This window comes from Glandiceps talaboti, chromosome 17, assembly GCF_964340395.1.
Source record: "Glandiceps talaboti chromosome 17, keGlaTala1.1, whole genome shotgun sequence".
Lineage (NCBI taxonomy): Eukaryota > Metazoa > Hemichordata > Enteropneusta > Spengelidae > Glandiceps > Glandiceps talaboti.
In genome coordinates, this window is record NC_135565.1 from 743,781 (window position 1) to 767,952 (window position 24,172).

General features: G+C 35.7%; 1 protein-coding gene across 1 annotated transcript in view; it reads right to left on the minus strand.

Annotated features, from left to right (window-relative positions):
• LOC144448602 (cytosolic carboxypeptidase 2-like) overlaps positions 1-24,172 on the minus strand; it is a 211,183-nt gene that overhangs the window by 101,812 nt on the left and 85,199 nt on the right. Inside the window, exons 16-18 of the mRNA XM_078138878.1 lie at positions 19,312-19,413; positions 16,593-16,718; positions 1,946-2,085 (exon numbers count right to left, since the gene is read on the minus strand). Coding sequence (XP_077995004.1) covers positions 1,946-2,085; positions 16,593-16,718; positions 19,312-19,413 — 368 coding nt within the window. The remainder of the gene's footprint in view (positions 1-1,945; positions 2,086-16,592; positions 16,719-19,311; positions 19,414-24,172) is intronic.

A 24,172-nucleotide genomic window follows, 5' to 3' on the forward strand; every position in this document is an offset into this window, starting at 1 on the left:
TGACATATTAAACTATTTAATAAATCTTTAATGTGTTATCTGCCACTCAAATTTAATGATGTATCATTTAGTCTGAGTTCACAGATTTGCATGTAAATACAGAACTAGAAGAAATTGGTCTATAAATCAGGTTGGGTCAGAAAACTAGAAGACATCTGAATTTGAGTCTGTTTTTAGTAATCATGCTACAAGACTTTGATATACCAGGTAATATTACAGACACTGCCTATTGCCTAATAGTATCATATTTATACACAAACTAATCATAATATTCAACTGCAGTTATAACATCATAGTTTTAACCATAGAATGTATAAATGCATGCAATATCAATATTATACAATGCAATACCTTACCTGGCCTGATTGTTTGTTGATGTACGTACAACTAGATCTGGCTGTTTCCAGCTGATGAGTTGACAGCTTCAAGCTTCAGCTACATGATCCATGCAGGGTATAAACTAGTTGTTGGGACATTGAATGAATATTCAAAATATTCCATAAATATAACAGGGTGCATTGACACTAATGATGAAACTCAGTGTAATTTATTCAAGTCAAGCATGGCTATGACAATTGTGCTTTTACACGTATTTTCCCATCACAGTTATCAGCATTTCATATTACATTCCTTTTTCCAAATCCCTGGTTTGCAAAGAAGTACAGAGTTCGCGCTGTGGAATCTTTTCATTTTTAGCTATACTTTCCCCTTCTTAAATTAGTATGAAATTGCATGGTATCCATTTTCTATCCATTCTGACTTTGGAGTCTGTGTTGATGATACATTCATCAGGTCTACAATTTATAAGACAGTTCCTCTTACATGTAATTGTTGTATATCTGATTTTCTTTGCAAGTTATTTTGGAAATCAATTACATGAAATTACCTTCCATTCACCCCAAAATCTCCAAGAGTGTATACACAGCAGTATTGTTTCACTTCTTGGTTTGGTTGACGTGCGCGTGTGTACATTACATTTGTCAAACGATTGTGTAAACTGTCTACTTAAGGTGAGTACATTACATTTGTCAAAAGTTTGTGTAAACTGTCTACTTCAGACGTGTACATTACATTTGTCAAACGTTTGTGTAAACTGTCTACTTAAGGTGAGTACATTACATTTGTCAAACGTCTGTGTAAACTGTCTACTTCAGACGTGTACATTACATTTGTCAAACGTTTGTGTAAACTGTCTACTTAAGGTGAGTACATTACATTTGTCAAACGTTTGTGTAAACTGTCTACTTCAGACGTGTACATTACATTTGTCAAACGTTTGTGTAAACTGTCTACTTAAGGTGAGTACATTACATTTGTCAAACGTCTGTGTAAACTGTCTACTTCAGACGTGTACATTACATTTGTCAATCGTTTGTGTAAACTGTCTACTTCAGGTGAGTACATTACATTTGTCAAACGTTTGTGTAAACTGTCTACTTAAGGTGAGTACATTACATTTGTCAAACGTTTGTGTAAACTGTCTACTTCAGACGTGTACATTACATTTGTCAAACGTTTGTGTAAACTGTCTACTTCAGATGTGTACATTACATTTGTCAAACGTTTGTGTAAACTGTCTACTTCAGGTGAGTACATTACATTTGTCAAACGTTTGTGTAAACTGTCTACTTCAGACGTGTACATTACATTTGTCAAACGTCTGTGTAAACTGTCTACTTTGATTATTCTATGATAGAAGACGCGGTTAATGAGCTGACAGCTTTTAATCGCAATCTGTCAGTCTTGTTCACTTCCTGATAGAGGGCGCTCTTTATGATCACATCACAAATGTTTTTGCTTCTAATAATGTATTCTATTCAGACTCCCTTCACATCAGATCATACAAACTCTTATTCATACTTTATGAAGTTTATCAGCAATAGATGTCATACACAATGTCTAATGATTAAAAACTGTGAAATATGTAAACTGTCTTTTATCTTACCTTGATTCTACAGCTGACATGTACTCGTCATTCAATCTATCTAGATCAACGTCATCAGGTATAGGAGATCCTACCATACGTAAATGTGCCAAGATTTCTTGACGGACTCTCTCCTCCAAAACATAAAGAATATGGGCAGCCTAGAATAGTCACAAAGACAAATCACATATTCCTCTGTTACTGTAATAACAAAATGCCAGTAAGATATTGAATGTAAGGTGTAAACACTACAACCTGGGCTATAAAACAGTCTGTCTATACATACTACAACCTGGGCTATAAAACAGTCTGTCTATACACACTACTACCTGGGTTATAAAACAGTCTGTCTATACACACTACAAACTTGGCTATAAAACAGTCTGTCTATACAGACTACTACCTGGGCTATAAAACAGTCAGTCTATACACACTACAACCTGGGCTATAAAACAGTCTGTCTATACACACTACAAACTTGGCTATAAAACAGTCTGTCTATACACACTACAACCTGGGCTATAAAACAGTCTGTCTATACACACTACAACCTGGGCTATAAAACAGTCTGTCTATACAGACTACAACCTGGGCTATAAAACAGTCTGTCTATACATACTACTACCTGGGCTATAAAACAGTCTGTCTATACACACTACAACCTGGGCTATAAAACAGTCTGTCTGTACATACTACTACCTGGGCTATAAAACAGTCTGTCTATACATACTACAACCTGGGCTATAAAACAGTCTGTCTATACACACTACAACCTGGGCTATAAAACAGTCTGTCTATAAACACTACAAACTGGGCTATAAAACAGTCTGTCTATACAGACTACAACCTGGGCTATAAAACAGTCTGTCTATACATACTACTACCTGGGCTATAAAACAGTCTGTCTATACACACTACAAACTGGGCTATAAAACAGTCTGTCTGTACGTACTACTACCTGGGCTATAAAACAGTCTGTCTATACACACTACTACCTGGGCTATAAAACAGTCTGTCTATACATACTACTACCTGGGCTATAAAACAGTCTGTCTATACACACTACAAACTGGGCTATAAAACAGTCTGTCTATACATACTACAACCTGGGCTATAAAACAGTCTGTCTATACACACTACTACCTGGGCTATAAAACAGTCTGTCTATACACACTACAACCTGGGCTATAATACAGTCTGTCTATACACACTACAACCTGGGCTATAAAACAGTCTGTCTATACACACTACAACCTGGGCTATAATACAGTCTGTCTATACACACTACAACCTGGGCTATAAAACAGTCTGTCTGTACACACTACAACCTGGGCTATAAAACAGTCTGTCTGTACACACTACTACCTGGGCTATAAAACAGTCTGTCTATACATACTACTACCTGGGCTATAAAACAGTCTGTCTATACACACTACAAACTGGGCTATAAAACAGTCTGTCTATACATACTACTACCTGGGCTATAAAACAGTCTGTCTATACATACTACTACGTGGGCTATAAAACAGTCTGTCTGTACATACTACTACGTGGGCTATAAAACAGTCTGTCTGTACACACTACTACCTGGGCTATAAAACAGTCTGTCTATACATACTACTACCTGGGGTATAAAACAGTCTGTCTATACAGACTACTACCTGGGCTATAAAACAGTCTGTCTATACACACTACAAACTGGGCTATAAAACAGTCTGTCTGTACATACTACTACCTGGGTTATAAAACAGTCTGTCTATACATACTACAACCTGGGTTATAAAACAGTCTGTCCGTACATACTACAACCTGGGCTATAAAACAGTCTGTCTATACACACTACAAACTGGGCTATAAAACAGTCTGTCTGTACATACTACTACGTGGGCTATAAAACAGTCTGTCTATACACACTACTACCTGGGGTATAAAACAGTCTGTCTATACAGACTACTACCTGGGCTATAAAACAGTCTGTCTATACACACTAAAACCTGGGCTATAAAACAGTCTGTCTATACATACTACTACCTGGGCTATAAAACAGTCTGTCTATACATACTACTACCTGGGCTATAAAACAGTCTGTCTATACACACTACAACCTGGGCTATAAACAGTCTGTCTATACACACTACAACCTGGGCTATAAAACAGTCTGTCTGTACATACTACAACCTGGGCTATAAAACAGTCTGTCTGTACATACTACTACCTGGGCTATAAAACAGTCTGTCTGTACATACTACTACCTGGGCTATAAAACAGTCTGTCTATACATACTACTACCTGGGCTATAAAACAGTCTGTCTGTACACACTACAACCTGGGTTATAAAACAGTCTGTCTATACAGACTACTACCTGGGCTATAAAACAGTCTGTCTATACACACTACAACCTGGGCTATAAAACAGTCTGTCTATACATACTACTACCTGGGCTATAAAACAGTCTGTCTATACATACTACTTCCTGGGCTATAAAACAGTCTGTCTATACACACTACAACCTGGGTTATAAAACAGTCTGTCTGTACATACTACTACCTGGGCTATAAAACAGTCTGTCTATACATACTACAACCTGGGCTATAAAACAGTCTGTCTATACATACTACTACCTGGGCTATAAAACAGTCTGTCTGTACATACTACTACCTGGGGTATGAAACAGTCTGTCTGTACACACTACAACCTGGGCTATAAAACAGTCTGTCTGTACATACTACTACCTGGGCTATAAAACAGTCTGTCTATACATACTACAACCTGGGCTATAAAACAGTCTGTCTATACATACTACTACCTGGGCTATAAAACAGTCTGTCTGTACATACTACAACCTGGGCTATAAAACAGTCTGTCTATACATACTACAACCTGGGCTATAAAACAGTCTGTCTATACATACTACAACCTGGGCTATAAAACAGTCTGTCTATACATACTACAACCTGGGCTATAAAACAGTCTGTCTATACATACTACAACCTGGGCTATAAAACAGTCTGTCTATACATACTACTACCTGGGCTATAAAACAGTCTGTCTGTACACACTACAACCTGGGTTATAAAACAGTCTGTCTATACATACTACTACCTGGGCTATAAAACAGTCTGTCTATACATACTACTACCTGGGCTATAAAACAGTCTGTCTGTACATACTACAACCTGGGCTATAAAACAGTCTGTCTGTACATACTACAACCTGGGCTATAAAACAGTCTGTCTGTACATACTACTACCTGGGCTATAAAACAGTCTGTCTGTACATACTACTACCTGGGCTATAAAACAGTCTGTCTGTACATACTACTACCTGGGCTATAAAACAGTCTGTCTGTACATACTACAACCTGGGCTATAAAACAGTCTGTCTGTACGTACTACTAACTGGGCTATAAAACAGTCTGTCTATACATACTACAAACTGGGCTATAAAACAGTCTGTCTATACACACTACAACCTGGGCTATAATACAGTCTGTCTATACACACTACAACCTGGGCTATAAAACAGTCTGTCTATACACACTACAACCTGGGCTATAATACAGTCTGTCTATACACACTACAACCTGGGCTATAAAACAGTCTGTCTGTACACACTACAACCTGGGCTATAAAACAGTCTGTCTATACATACTACTACCTGGGCTATAAAACAGTCTGTCTGTACACACTACAAACTGGGCTATAAAACAGTCTGTCTATACATACTACTACCTGGGCTATAAAACAGTCTGTCTATACACACTACAACCTGGGCTATAAACAGTCTGTCTATACACACTACAACCTGGGCTATAAAACAGTCTGTCTGTACATACTACAACCTGGGCTATAAAACAGTCTGTCTGTACATACTACTACCTGGGCTATAAAACAGTCTGTCTGTACATACTACTACCTGGGCTATAAAACAGTCTGTCTATACACACTACAACCTGGGCTATAAAACAGTCTGTCTGTACATACTACAACCTGGGCTATAAAACAGTCTGTCTATACATACTACTACCTGGGCTATAAAACAGTCTGTCTATACACACTACAACCTGGGCTATAAAACAGTCTGTCTGTACATACTACTACCTGGGCTATAAAACAGTCTGTCTGTACATACTACTACCTGGGCTATAAAACAGTCTGTCTATACATACTACTACCTGGGCTATAAAACAGTCTGTCTATACAGACTACAACCTGGGCTATAAAACAGTCTGTCTGTACATACTACAACCTGGGCTATAAAACAGTCTGTCTGTACACACTACTACCTGGGCTATAAAACAGTCTGTCTATACAGACTACAACCTGGGCTATAAAACAGTCTGTCTGTACATACTACAACCTGGGCTATAAAACAGTCTGTCTATACATACTACTACCTGGGCTATAAAACAGTCTGTCTATACACACTACTACCTGGGCTATAAAACAGTCTGTCTATACATACTACTACCTGGGCTATAAAACAGTCTGTCTATACACACTACAAACTGGGGTATAAAACAGTCTGTCTGTACATACTACAACCTGGGCTATAAAACAGTCTGTCTATACATACTACTACCTGGGCTATAAAACAGTCTGTCTGTACATACTACTACCTGGGTTATAAAACAGTCTGTCTGTACATACTACTACCTGGGCTATAAAACAGTCTGTCTGTACATACTACTACCTGGGCTATAAAACAGTCTGTCTATACATACTACAACCTGGGCTATAAAACAGTCTGTCTGTACATACTACTACCTGGGCTATAAAACAGTCTGTCTGTACATACTACTACCTGGGCTATAAAACAGTCTGTCTATACATACTACAACCTGGGCTATAAAACAGTCTGTCTATACATACTACAACCTGGGCTATAAAACAGTCTGTCTATACAGACTACAACCTGGGCTATAAAACAGTCTGTCTATACATACTACTACCTGGGCTATAAAACAGTCTGTCTGTACATACTACAACCTGGGCTATAAAACAGTCTGTCTATACAGACTACTACCTGGGCTATAAAACAGTCTGTCTATACATACTACTACCTGGGCTATAAAACAGTCTGTCTATACACACTACAACCTGGGCTATAAAACAGTCTGTCTATACATACTACAACCTGGGCTATAAAACAGTCTGTCTGTACACACTACAACCTGGGGTATAAAACAGTCTGTCTGTACACACTACTACCTGGGCTATAAAACAGTCTGTCTATACATACTACTACCTGGGCTATAAAACAGTCTGTCTATACAGACTACTACCTGGGCTATAAAACAGTCTGTCTATACACACTACTACCTGGGCTATAAAACAGTCTGTCTGTACACACTACAACCTGGGCTATAAAACAGTCTGTCTGTACACACTACTACCTGGGCTATAAAACAGTCTGTCTATACAGACTACAACCTGGGCTATAAAACAGTCTGTCTATACACACTACTACCTGGGCTATAAAACAGTCTGTCTGTACACACTACAACCTGGGGTATAAAACAGTCTGTCTGTACATACTACTACTTGGGCTATAAAACAGTCTGTCTGTACATACTACTACCTGGGCTATAAAACAGTCTGTCTATACAGACTACTACCTGGGCTATAAAACAGTCTGTCTGTACATACTACAACCTGGGCTATAAAACAGTCTGTCTGTACACACTACAACCTGGGCTATAAAACAGTCTGTCTATACATACTACAACCTGGGCTATAAAACAGTCTGTCTGTACACACTACAACCTGGGCTATAAAACAGTCTGTCTGTACACACTACAACCTGGGCTATAAAACAGTCTGTCTGTACACACTACAACCTGGGCTATAAAACAGTCTGTCTATACACACTACAACCTGGGCTATAAAACAGTCTGTCTATACACACTACAACCTGGGCTATAATACAGTCTGTCTATACACACTACAACCTGGGCTATAAAACAGTCTGTCTGTACATACTACAACCTGGGCTATAAAACAGTCTGTCTGTACATACTACAACCTGGGCTATAAAACAGTCTGTCTATACACACTACTACCTGGGCTATAAAACAGTCTGTCTATACATACTACAACCTGGGCTATAAAACAGTCTGTCTGTACATACTACAACCTGGGCTATAAAACAGTCTGTCTGTACACACTACAACCTGGGCTATAAAACAGTCTGTCTATACATACTACTACCTGGGCTATAAAACAGTCTGTCTGTACATACTACAACCTGGGCTATAAAACAGTCTGTCTATACACACTACAACCTGGGCTATAAAACAGTTTGTCTATACACACTACAACCTGGGCTATAATACAGTCTGTCTATACACACTACAACCTGGGCTATAAAACAGTCTGTCTGTACATACTACTACCTGGGCTATAAAACAGTCTGTCTATACATACTACTACCTGGGCTATAAAACAGTCTGTCTGTACATACTACAACCTGGGCTATAAAACAGTCTGTCTATACACACTACAACCTGGGCTATAAAACAGTCTGTCTGTACATACTACTACCTGGGCTATAAAACAGTCTGTCTATACATACTACTACCTGGGCTATAAAACAGTCTGTCTGTACATACTACAACCTGGGCTATAAAACAGTCTGTCTATACACACTACAACCTGGGCTATAAAACAGTCTGTCTATACATACTACTACCTGGGCTATAAAACAGTCTGTCTATACATACTACAACCTGGGCTATAAAACAGTCTGTCTGTACATACTACTACCTGGGCTATAAAACAGTCTGTCTGTACATACTACTACCTGGGCTATAAAACAGTCTGTCTGTACATACTACTACCTGGGCTATAAAACAGTCTGTCTATACATACTACTACCTGGGCTATAAAACAGTCTGTCTGTACACACTACAAACTGGGCTATAAAACAGTCTGTCTATACATACTACTACCTGGGCTATAAAACAGTCTGTCTATACATACTACAACCTGGGCTATAATACAGTCTGTCTATACATACTACTACCTGGGCTATAAAACAGTCTGTCTGTACATACTACTACCTGGGCTATAAAACAGTCTGTCTGTACACACTACAAACTGGGCTATAAAACAGTCTGTCTATACATACTACTACCTGGGCTATAAAACAGTCTGTCTGTACATACTACTACCTGGGCTATAAAACAGTCTGTCTGTACACACTACAACCTGGGCTATAAAACAGTCTGTCTGTACACACTACAACCTGGGCTATAAAACAGTCTGTCTATACATACTACTACCTGGGCTATAAAACAGTCTGTCTATACATACTACTACCTGGGCTATAAAACAGTCTGTCTATACATACTACTACCTGGGCTATAAAACAGTCTGTCTGTACGTACTACTACCTGGGCTATAAAACAGTCTGTCTATACATACTACTACCTGGGCTATAAAACAGTCTGTCTATACATACTACAACCTGGGGTATAAAACAGTCTGTCTATACATACTACTACCTGGGCTATAAAACAGTCTGTCTATACATACTACTACCTGGGCTATAAAACAGTCTGTCTATACATACTACTACCTGGGCTATAAAACAGTCTGTCTGTACACACTACAAACTGGGCTATAAAACAGTCTGTCTATACACACTACAACCTGGGGTATAAAACAGTCTGTCTGTACATACTACTACCTGGGCTATAAAACAGTCTGTCTATACACACTACTACCTGGGCTATAAAACAGTCTGTCTGTACATACCGGGGTACTACAACCTGGGGTATAAAACAGTCTGTCTGTACATACTACATGCATAAGTCCAAGTCATGGAAAGTTGGAAGAAACCCTTGAATATCTGGTGAAGACAGTTTAATATATTCTATCTTTTAAACATGTATTTAGTAGTTGTTTACAATATGATCAAATTGATGGCCTATGACAGTAATACATGTACAAGTATACTTAGTAAAAGGCAAGCATTACAAAACAATAAACAGGGGTAAAAAAAAATGACAGGGTTTTTGTGTGAAGTGTATATCAATTATCTATTGTGGAGGATTATGGCTAACAAATTAGTAGCAAGGTTATAGAGGCAAGTGACAGACATTCTAAATGTTAGACACTTCTACCCCTTAAAACCTTACAACAATATTGAATTATTGAGTAGGAAAGACAGCTATTTTGAAAGTGTAGTTAAAGATCTACATTACTGGAAGTATGACCACAAAGAGGGACATCACGCTGTTTTCATGCACAAACAAATAACAGTCAACAGATACTGGTCATAAAATGACAGATTGTGAAATCAATGAAATGATAATAATTACCAATGTATAAATGGATGCATGTAAATCAATAGCATATAAGTGTAGAGAATAGAATAATGAACACAGTTACTATTTAAATACAATTTATATGTTATCAGACCATTAATGTTCTTCAGTTTGGTAGGCGTAGCTCAAATGACATACACAGGTTATAATGCAAAGCAGTTCAAACTTTTTCGCATTCAGCATTTCATCTGTCCTGTTGATGTTCCTCATCAGAATGACAAATGCCATACTTACAGCTGACCACTAGAGGGCAGTATGACCTAGTCCAATCTACCATCTCTGTAGATTTTGGGGATTGTAGTGTCTGATGTTGATAGCTTCCATTTTTATATCTCCCCACATGATTTCCTGAGAAAGATCAGAGGCTATCAGATGCTACAATCCCCTGATCAACAGAGACTGCCTAAAGTGTATGGTATGCCATGACAGGATGTCCTCACACATCTGTCAACCTCTTTCACAGATAGAGTAGGCCAGTGAGGGTGGAGTGACATGATGTAGCTTACGGTCTATGAACATTTACAATTGATTGGTCATACTGCCACCTAGTGGTCACTATAGTAGTAGTAACTGTGAAATTTGTCATTCTGTTAAGAATTGTCGACATAGACAGATCAAAGGCTCAATGCTTAAAAAATGACTTTGAACTGCTCCATGCTAGTGTGCTATAAGCTGGACAGGTACAATATCAACATATACGATGTAATTACTATGACTAACTCAATATGACTTAATACTATAACTAACCCAATATGACTTAATACTATGACTAACCCAATATGACTTAATACTATGACTAACCCAATATGACTTAATACTATGACTAACCCAATATGACTTAATACTATGACTAACCCTATATGACTTAATACTATGACTAACCCAATATGACTTAATACTATGACTAACCCAATATGACTTAATACTATGACTAACCCAATATGAATTAATACTATAACTAACCCAGTATGACTTAATACTATGACTAACCCAATATGAATTAATACTATGACTAACCCAATATGACTTAATACTATGACTAACCCAGTATGACTTAATACTATGACTAACCCAGTATGACTTAATACTATGACTAACCCAATATGACTTAATACTATGACTAACCCAATATGACTTAATACTATGACTAACCCAATATGACTTAATACTATGACTAACCCAATATGACTTAATACTATGACTAACCCAATATGACTTAATACTATGACTGACCCAATATGACTTAATACTATGACTAACTCAATATGACTTAATACTATGACTAACCCAATATGACTTAATACTATGACTAACCCAATATGACTTAATACTATGACTAACCCAATATGAATTAATACTATGACTAACCCAATATGACTTAATACTCTGACTAACCCAATATGACTTAATACTATGACTAACCCAATATGACTTAATATTATGACTAACCCAATATGAATTAATACTATGACTAACCCAATATGACTTAATACTATGACTAACCCAATATGACTTAATATTATGACTAACCCAATATGAATTGATACTATGACTAACCCAATATGAATTAATACTATGACTAACCCAATATGAATTAATACTATGACTAACCCAGTATGACTTAATACTATGACTAACCCAATATGACTTAATACTATGACTAACCCAATATGACTTAATACTATGACTAACCCAGTATGACTTAATACTATGACTAACCCAATATGACTTAATACTATGACTAACCCAATATGACTTAATACTATGACTAACCCAATATGACTTAATACTATGACTAACCCAGTATGACTTAATACTATGACTAACCCAGTATGACTTAATACTATAACTAACCCAATATGACTTAATACTATGACTAACCCAATATGACTTAATACTATGACTAACCCAATATGACTTAATACTATGACTAACCCAATATGACTTAATACTATGACTAACCCAATATGACTTAATACTATGACTAACCCAGTATGACTTAATACTATAACTAACCCAATATGACTTAATACTATGACTAACCCAATATGACTTAATACTATGACTAACCCAATATGACTTAATACTATGACTAACCCAGTATGACTTAATACTATAACTAACCCAATATGACTTAATACTATAACTAACCCAATATGACTTAATATTATGACTAACCCAATATGAATTAATACTATGACTAACCCAGTATGACTTAATACTATGACTAACCCAATATGACTTAATACTATGACTAACCCAATATGAATTAATACTATGACTAACCCAGTATGACTTAATACTATGACTAACCCAATATGACTTAATACTATGACTAACCCAGTATGACTTAATAGTATGACTAACCCAATATGACTTAATACTATGACTAACCCAGTATGACTTAATACTATAACTAACCCAATATGACTTAATACTATGACTAACCCAGTATGACTTAATACTATGACTAACCCAATATGAATTAATACTATGACTAACCCAGTATGACTTAATACTATGACTAACCCAGTATGACTTAATACTATGACTAACCCAATATGACTTAATACTATGACTAACCCAGTATGACTTAATACTATGACTAACCCAATATGACTTAATACTATGACTAACCCAATATGACTTAATATTATGACTAACCCAATATGAATTAATACTATGACTAACCCAATATGAATTAATACTATGACTAACCCAGTATGACTTAATACTATGACTAACCCAATATGACTTAATACTATGAATAACCCAGTATGACTTAATACTATGACTAACCCAGTATGAATTAATACTATGACTAACCCAATATGACTTAATACTATGACTAACCCAGTATGAATTAATACTATGACTAACCCAATATGAATTAATACTATGACTAACCCAGTATGACTTAATACTATCACTAACCCAATATGACTTAATACTATGACTAACCCAATATGACTTAATACTATAACTAACCCAGTATGACTTAATACTATGACTAACCCAATATGAATTAATACTATAACTAACCCAATATGACTTAATACTATGACTAACCCAATATGACTTAATACTATGACTAACCCAATATGACTTAATACTATGACTAACCCAATATGACTTAATATTATGACTAACCCAGTATGACTTAATACTATGACTAACCCAATATGACTTAATACTATGACTAACCCAATATGACTTAATACTATGACTAACCCAATATGACTTAATATTATGACTAACCCAGTATGACTTAATACTATAACTAACCCAGTATGACTTAATATTATGACTAACCCAATATGAATTAATACTATGACTAACCCAGTATGACTTAATACTATGACTAACCCAGTATGACTTAATACTATGACTAACCCAATATGACTTAATACTATGACTAACCCAGTATGACTTAATACTATGACTAACCCAATATGACTTAATACTATGACCAACCCAGTATGACTTAATACTATAACTAACCCAATATGACTTAATACTATGACTAACCCAATATGACTTAATACTATAACTAACCCAGTATGACTTAATATTATGACTAACCCAATATGAATTAATACTATGACTAACCCAATATGAATTAATACTATGACTAACCCAGTATGACTTAATACTATGACTAACCCAATATGACTTAATACTATGACTAACCCAGTATGACTTAATACTATGACTAACCCAGTATGACTCAATACTATGACTAACCCAATATGACTTAATACTATGACTAACCCAATATGACTTAATACTATGACTAACCCAATATGACTTAATACTATAACTAACCCAGTATGACTTAATACTATGACTAACCCAATATGAATTAATACTATGACTAACCCAATATGACTTAATACTATGACTAACCCAATATGACTTAATACTATGACTAACCCAAAATGACTTTAAGTTAATACTATGACTAACCCAATATGACTTAATACTATGACTAACCCAATATGACTTAATACTATGACTAACCCAATATGACTTAATACTATGACTAACCCAATATGACTTAATACTATGACTAACCCAATATGACTTAATACTATGACTAACCCAATATGACTTAATACTATGACTAACCCAATATGACTTAATACTATGACTAACCCAATATGACTTAATACTATGACTAACCCAATATGACTTAATATTATGACTAACCCAGTATGACTTAATACTATGACTAACCCAGTATGACTTAATACTATGACTAACCCAATATGACTTAATACTATGACTAACCCAATATGACTTAATACTATGACTAACCCAATATGACTTAATACTATGACTAACCCAATATGACTTAATATTATGACTAACCCAATATGACTTAATACTATGACTAACCCAATATGACTTAATACTATGACTAACCCAATATGACTTAATACTATGACTAACCCAATATGACTTAATATTATGACTAACCCAATATGACTTAATACTATGACTAACCCAATATAACTTAATACTATAACTAACCCAATATGACTTAATACTATGACTAACCCAATATGACTTAATACTATGACTAACCCAATATAACTTAATACTATGACTAACCCAGTATGACTTAATACTATGACTAACCCAATATGACTTAATACTATGACTAACCCAATATGACTTAATACTATGACTAACCCAATATGACTTAATACTATGACTAACCCAATATGACTTAATATTATGACTAACCCAATATGAATTAATACTATGACTAACCCAGTATGACTTAATACTATGACTAACCCAGTATGACTTAATACTATGACTAACCCAATATGAATTAATACTATGACTAACCCAGTATGACTTAATACTATGACTAACCCAATATGACTTAATACTATGACTAACCCAGTATGACTTAATACTATGACTAACCCAGTATGACTTAATACTATGACTAACCCAATATGACTTAATACTATGACTAACCCAGTATGACTTAATACTATAACTAACCCAATATGACTTAATACTATGACTAACCCAATATGACTTAATACTATGACTAACCCAATATGACTTAATACTATGACTAACCCAGTATGACTTAATACTATAACTAACCCAATATGACTTAATACTATAACTAACCCAATATGACTTAATATTATGACTAACCCAATATGAATTAATACTATGACTAACCCAGTATGACTTAATACTATAACACAGGATAATCTGATGAGAGATTAGAAGAGATCAGATGAGATTGTTATGAAGTCAGATAACACAGGATAATCTGATGAGAGAATAGAAGAGATCAGATGAGATTGTTATGAAGTCAGATAACACAGGATAATCTGACGAGAGAATAGAAGAGATCAGATGAGATTGTTATGAAGTCAGATAACACAGGATAATCTGACGAGAGAATAGAAGAGATCAGATGAGATTGTTATGAAGTCAGATAACACAGGATAATCTGACGAGAGATTAGAAGAGATCAGATGAGATTGTTATGAAGTCAGATAACACAGGATAATCTGACGAGAGAATAGAAGAGATCAGATGAGATTGTTATGAAGTCAGATAACACAGGATAATCTGATGAGAGATTAGAAGAGATCAGATGAGATTGTTATGAAGTCAGATAACACAGGATAATCTGATGAGAGATTAGAAGAGATCAGATGAGATTGTTATGAAGTCAGATAACACAGGATAATCTGATGAGAGATTAGAAAAGATCAATGAGATTGTTATGAAGTCAGATAACACAGGATAATCTGATGAGAGATTAGAAGAGATCAGATGAGATTGTTATGAAGTCAGATAACACAGGATAATCTGATGAGAGATTAGAAGAGATCAGATGAGATTGTTATGAAGTCAGATAACACAGGATAATCTGATGAGAGATTAGAAAAGATCAATGAGATTGTTATGAAGTCAGACAATAATATGGAGGATGATTTGATGTAGTGATTATGGGACATTATTTATTTAGTACATCTCTAATAATGAGTTGTTCTTATATTTATACACAAAGGACATTTTTCGCATTATAAATCAGACAACTACATATGAAATGAAATACAAGTTGTCTTCTTTAAGCTTAAGAAAAAATATTATCCCATAATGGTGATATTAGTTTTTTAAATAGTCTCAATCATACAATTTCATGATATTTTTATTGACACTGAAATTGATAATGTGTTCAGTATTAACTAAAAAGGTATCAATATGCTATTACAAACTATATCTTAGAGTTATCTGGATCACAGTAATCCAGCAGGGAATCGCAGAAATGATATCCCATAGCTTAAAATGTTTACCTTAGAGTTATCTGGATCACAGTAATCCAGCAGGGAATCACAGAAATGATATCCCATAGCTTCATAATCTGTAGTACTGAAGTGATACCGAGCTTTCTTACCCATCGATGAACCACAAAAGGTTGCCTAAAATTAACAGAATGTAAGAAAAATATCATTAGTTCTACTATCTATAATTCACCACCACAAAATGTCCAAGATCAGACTTTGCACGAGACCATAGAGGCTTTATATCAGACCATACATACTGGTACTATACAGGCTGTATATCAGACCATACATACTGGTACTATACAGGGTTTATATCAGACCATACATACTAGTACTATACAGGGTTTATATCAGACCATACATACTGGTACTATACAGGGTTTATATCAGACCATACATACTAGTACTATACAGGGTTTATATCAGACCATACATACTGGTACTATACTGGCTTTATATCAGACCATACATACTGGTACTATACAGGCTGTATATCAGACCATACATACTGGTACTATACAGGGTTTATATCAGACCATACATACTAGTACTATACAGGGTTTATATCAGACCATACATACTGGTACTATACTGGCTTTATATCAGACCATACATACTGGTACTATACAGGCTTTATATCAGACCATACATACTGGTACTATACAGGCTGTATATCAGACCATACATACTGGTACTATACAGGCTTTATATCAGACCATACATACTGGTACTATACAGGCTTTATATCAGACCATACATACTGGTACTATACAGGGTTTATATCAGACCATACATACTGGTACTATACAGGCTTTATATCAGACCATACATACTGGTACTATACAGGCTTTATATCAGACCATACATACTGGTACTATACAGGCTTTATACCAGACCATACATACTGGTACTATACAGGGTTTATATCAGACCATACATACTGGTACTATACTGGCTTTATATCAGACCATACATACTGGTACTATACAGGCTTTATATCAGACCATACATACTGGTACTATACAGGCTGTATATCAGACCATACATACTGGTACTATACAGGCTATATATCAGACCATATATACTGGTACTATACAGGGTTTATATCAGACCATACATACTGGTACTATACAGGGTTTATATCAGACCATACATACTGGCACTATACAGGCTTTATATCAGACCATACATACTGGTACTATACAGGGTGTATATCAGACCATACATACTGGTACTATACAGGCTATATATCAGACCATATATACTGGTACTATACAGGGTTTATATCAGACCATACATACTGGTACTATACAGGGTTTATATCAGACCATACATACTGGTACTATACAGGCTTTATATCAGACCATACATACTGGTACTATACAGGGTGTATATCAGACCATACACACTGGTACTATACAGGGTGTATATCAGACCATACACACTGGTACTATACAGGGTTTATATCAGACCATACACACTGGTACTATACAGGCTTTATATCAGACCATACATACTGGTACTATACTGGCTTTATATCAGACCATACATACTGGTACTATACAGGCTTTATATCAGACCATACATACTGGTACTATACAGGCTGTATATCAGACCATACATACTGGTACTATACAGGCTTTATATCAGACCATATATACTGGTACTATACAGGGTTTATATCAGACCATACATACTGGTACTATACAGGGTTTATATCAGACCATACATACTGGTACTATACAGGCTGTATATCAGACCATACATACTGGTACTATACAGGGTGTATATCAGACCATACACACTGGTACTATACAGGGTGTATATCAGACCATACACACTGGTACTATACAGGGTTTATATCAGACCATACACACTGGTACTATACAGGCTTTATATCAGACCATACATACTGGTACTATACAGGCTTTATATCAGACCATACATACTGGTACTATACTGGCTTTATATCAGACCATACATACTGGTACTATACAGGCTTTATATCAGACCATACATACTGGTACTATACAGGCTGTATATCAGACCATACATACTGGTACTATACAGGCTAGATATCAGACCATATATACTGGTACTATACAGGGTTTATATCAGACCATACATACTGGTACTATACAGGGTTTATATCAGACCATACATACTGGCACTATACAGGCTTTATACCAGACCATACATACTGGTACTATACAGGCTTTATACCAGACCATACATACTGGTACCATACAGGCTTTATACCAGACCATACATACTGGTATACTATACAGGCTTTATATCAGTCCATACATACTGGTACTATACAGGGTTTATATCAGACCATACATACTGGTACTATACAGGCTTTATATCAGACCATACCAGTACATACTGGTACCATACAGGCTTTATATCAGACCATACATACTGGTACCATACAGGCTTTATATCAGACCATACATACTGGTACTATACAGGCTTTATATCAGACCATACATACTGGTACTATACAGGCTTTATATCAGACCATACATACTGGTACTATACAGGCTTTATATCAGACCATACATACTGGTACTATACAGGCTTTATATCAGACCATACATACTGGTACTATACAGGCTTTATATCAGACCATACATACTGGTACTATACAGGCTTTATATCAGACCATACATACTGGTACTATACAGGCTTTATATCAGACCATACATACTGGTACTATACTTACTTCCATAGTAAAGCTATTCATAATTCCCATCTGCCACATCACAACTCGTCCTGTACCTTCTTTACTCTTCTGTACCTTGAATTTACAGCTCTGAAAGCTGAACTATAGAGAAAACATATTTCATTTGATTACAGCTCTGAAAGCTGAACTATAGACAAAACATATTTCATTTGATTACAGCTCTGAAAGCTGAACTATAGAGAAAACAGATTTCATTTGATTACAGCTCTGAAAGCTGAACTATAGACAAAACATATTTCATTTGATTAGAGCTCTGAAAGCTGAACTATAGACAAAACATATTTCATTTGATTACAGCTCTGAAAGCTGAACTATAGACAAACTAGATTTCATTTGATTACAGCTCTGAAAGCTGAACTATAGACAAAACAGATTTCATTTGATTACAGCTCTGAAAGCTGAACTATAGACAAAACATATTTCATTTGATTACAGCTCTGAAAGCTGAACTATAGACAAAACATATTTCATTTGATTAGAGCTCTGAAAGCTGAACTATAGACAAAACAGATTTCATTTGATTACAGCTCTGAAAGCTGAACTATAGACAAAACAGATTTCATTTGATTAGAGCTCTCAAAGCTGAACTATAGACAAAACAGATTTCATTTGATTAGAGCTCTGAAAGCTGAACTATAGACAAAACAGATTTCATTTGATTACAGCTCTGAAAGGTGAACTATAGACAAAACAGATTTCATTTGATTACAGCTCTGAAAGCTGAACTATAGACAAAATAGATTTCATTTGATTAGAGCTCTCAAAGCTGAACTATAGACAAAACAGATTTTATTTGATTAGAGCTCTGAAAGCTGAACTATAGGCAACATTTGTGTTTCGCCATCTTGAACGCCGCACGGGGTTGTGGGATTGCTCTCGCAATGTGCACCGGGAAATTTGAAGACCACCGAGGGGGTGTAATCGGTCGAAAGCCATCTTTACTATGGGCAACACCATACGAATACCGCACATTGATTACCGAATTATTTTCAGTTTCCGTGAGAGTTTGAAGAGATAACCATTCCATAAGCTTCTTTTTATCGTTTTTAATGTACCAAGATTTTTTTTTCACCGAACGTCGTCATTTCAAGACATTTTTTTACGATCGGCGATTTGGACGTGTTGTGATCGACTGTGTCAGCGGTAATACTGTTTACATCATTTTATGACGCGTTTTCGACTTACAATCAGTATTCTGATGTCGTATTGCTCTCTATTTGTACGTGTTTTACAACATGAATGTGCAATGAACTATAGTGAGACAATATTTATACATGTATATATTATATAAATTTATTTTTTTAGTATATTTGACAAGGAAGCCATGCAATGATTGAATTGAATCGGAATTTCTCTCCAGACACGCCACTCATGTTTTCGTGCGTGATCGTTCGCTTCCGTATATTTCGTCAAAATATAGCAGTAAAATGTTGAAATCATGACATACATGTAGACAAAGAAATATTACCGAAATTGTGCTTAATTTACCAGAAGTAATAACGCCGGAACACATGATACGGCGATGCTACAAATAGCGTTTACAGCCGTACTCGTGTTGATTAATTCCTTAGTTGTATGACGACGTACAGTGAAAAAAACTTCTTAGTACATTCAAGACAATGAAATTGAGCTACTGGAGTGGCTGTCGCTTCAAACTTTTACTGAAATTCCAAATAATTCGGTAATCAATGTGCGGTATTCGTATGGTGTTGTCCATAGTAAAGATGGCTTTCGACTGATTACACCCCCTCGGTCGTCTCCAGATTTCCCGGTGCGCATTGCGAGAGCAATCCCACAACCCTGTGCGGCGTTCAAGATGGCGAAACACAAATGTTGCCTATAGACAAAACAGATTTCATTTGATTACAGCTCTGAAAGCTGAACTATAGACAAAATAGATTTCATTTGATTAGAGCTCTGAAAGCTGAACTATAGACAAAACAGATTTCATTTGATTAGAGCTCTGAAAGCTGAACTATAGACAAAACATATTTCATTTGATTACAGCTCTTAAAGCTGAACTATAGACAAAACAGATTTCATTTGATTAGAGCTCTGAAAGCTGAACTATAGACAAAACAGATTTCATTTGATTACAGCTCTGAAAGCTGAACTATAGACAAAACAGATTTCATTTGATTAGAGCTCTGAAAGCTGAACTATAGAGAAAACAGATTTCATTTGATTACAGCTCTGAAAGCTGAACTATAGACAAAACAGATTTCATTTGATTACAGCTCTGAAAGCTGAACTATAGACAAAACAGATTTCATTTGATTACAGCTCTGAAAGCTGAACTATAGACAAAATAGATTTCATTTGATTACAGCTCTGAAAGCTGAACTATAGACAAAACATATTTCATTTGATTAGAGCTCTGAAAGCTGAACTATAGACAAAACAGATTTCATTTGATTACTGTACAATCATGGATAACATTACAATAGTTGCCAAGATAACCCCAGTTCATGTGCAATGTCTCTTTCAATGACAAAATATTGTCTTATTTGAACTGACTGTACAAAAATATCCCCACACTCATACTATTTTAGGAATATCAATTTAAACACAGACAAGTAAGAAATAGATTGGCAGCAGGCCCTCTCCCTTTGTTCAAACATGGCCTTGAGTAAACATTACTCCATTGACATGGAAATAACTTTCAAACTTGTGAATCTGCCAAAGTTCAATGTCGTCTCGCATAAATCAACAAACCACACAATATTTAAGCGATATTTCGATGGGACAGTTTGCTTTTCTACTAACGGAACGTGGTGAGAAATTTGAATATGCAACACCGGTGAAGATCTCCTGCTTTACAGACACCCTGGCCTTGGTTTACAGCGTTTTTTTAAGGCTGGGGAACTCATCAAATGTCAAAGTTAAATCATTAAATGTAATAGACGACTTGCAATATCAGCACTTGAAGTCTCATGTGAACTTGAAGCAGACTCAGATCAAAGATATTTGACATGTAAACACATACCGTCACGTGTTGTTGACCGACACTACATAAACCTGTGTTTGACATGATGCAGGTAATTTTCCAGGTAGATACAACACTAATGCAATAAAAGTTGCAATATTAGTCTTTTCACGTTGATTGTGGCAGGGCTACATGCATGCTATGAATCAAAACAAGTCAGCTATCGGTCAGAATAGCTCTGCTGGTTTTTTTGTTCTTTATTGTCTTGTTTTTGTAACATATGTAGAAGTGGTTCTACTGTTCAGCTCTTCACTATGCAATTTTGTTTTAGCAAAGTAATAAAGTGGTTAGTGGTTTCATATGATGACTCACACACACTAGAGAACACATTTCACACACAAAGTAGGTAAAATATTGTACTTTTATAATATAGTCACCATTTCACAAAATATCTATTTTACCCCTAATTTGCATATTAATGACCCAATCAATTTGTCTTGAACAAATTTAAATCTTCTCATCCCAAGACACCTACACAACAAATTTCAGCTCAATTGGCCAAGTAGTTTTGGAGAGGAAGATTTTTGAAGCATTTTTACCAAACATTATATTTTAAGACCTAATTTGCATATTAATGACCCAGTCAATTTGTCTTGAACAAATTTAAATCTTCTCATCCCAAGACACCTACACAACAAATTTCAACTCAATTGGCCAAGTAGTTTTGTTGGAGTAGATTTTTGAAGCATTTTTACCAAAAATTCTATTTTTAGACCTAATTTGCATATTAATGACCAAGTCAATTTGTCTTGCACAAACTTATATCTGTTCATCAAATGACCCTGTAGTTTTGGAGAAGATGAAAGTAGAAAAGTTGACGGATGGAAGACAGACGTCGACGGAGAACCAATCTAATCCCTAAGCTCTGCTCAGCTGTCGCTAACAGCGGAGCAAAAAATACCGCCAATGACGTTGTAGCAAAACTGTACAGTTTTTAAAAATGTTTATCCATATGCTAGACCATGCTAACAATAGGTGTTCATTTGCTGAATGATTATCCAACCATGTTGATATCTTTGAGATATACGTGATCATTTGGCTGTTGCTATAGGCATGGTCATGTTGCTAGATATACTTGCATACATTTTTGAATGTTTATTCAATTGTCTATTACCGGAGTTTTCCGAAAACAAGCCCATCCGTAAAGATTATTTGGCGAGTGGGCGTCTATTTGGTTTTTCAGATTCACTACGGCAAGAATTTTGCCTTGTTATATTGGTAACGTTAGTTTTTATTTAGTTCGAATGTTCAGTTGAAAAAACCATAAACTTAGAGTGCCAATAAAAATGGACGTTTTTTCCACGAGAAGAATGCGACCGTGAAGGTAGGTACAGACACTTTTGTGCTGACATCGATCATCAAGCCGGCAGATGACTCAGGATGATCCGCAGACGTCACTGTCAATGACACACTGCGTCTAAAAATAGGTCAGGGTAATTTGCATGTTACATTACGAGTGGGCACACAAAGTGAATTTAACATCAAGTGAGAGTTGATGTAATGTGTAATGTCATGTATAAATGAGTTCATGGAGATTTACAGCATGGATTGAGTGGGGATGGTTTGTTTGGTAATTTTTGTCTCCAAGGGAAAAAATACTTTTAATTTTCCAATCATAAAACGATCGTCCAGTGATGACAGACAACAAAATGCTGGCCTGTGGCTCGGTAATGGTAGTTCTCTTTTTGGAGTATGTGGTGGCCCTGAAAAGGGCCGTTTGGTTTGGGTTTCAACATGTTAAATCTGAGGGTACCACACTTACTCGGTAATAGTGTAGTCAAGTGCAGTACAACGGAGGATTTTTCGTACTGTGACTTCTTTACTCTCGGATAGGTAAAACCCAAGATTGCAAAT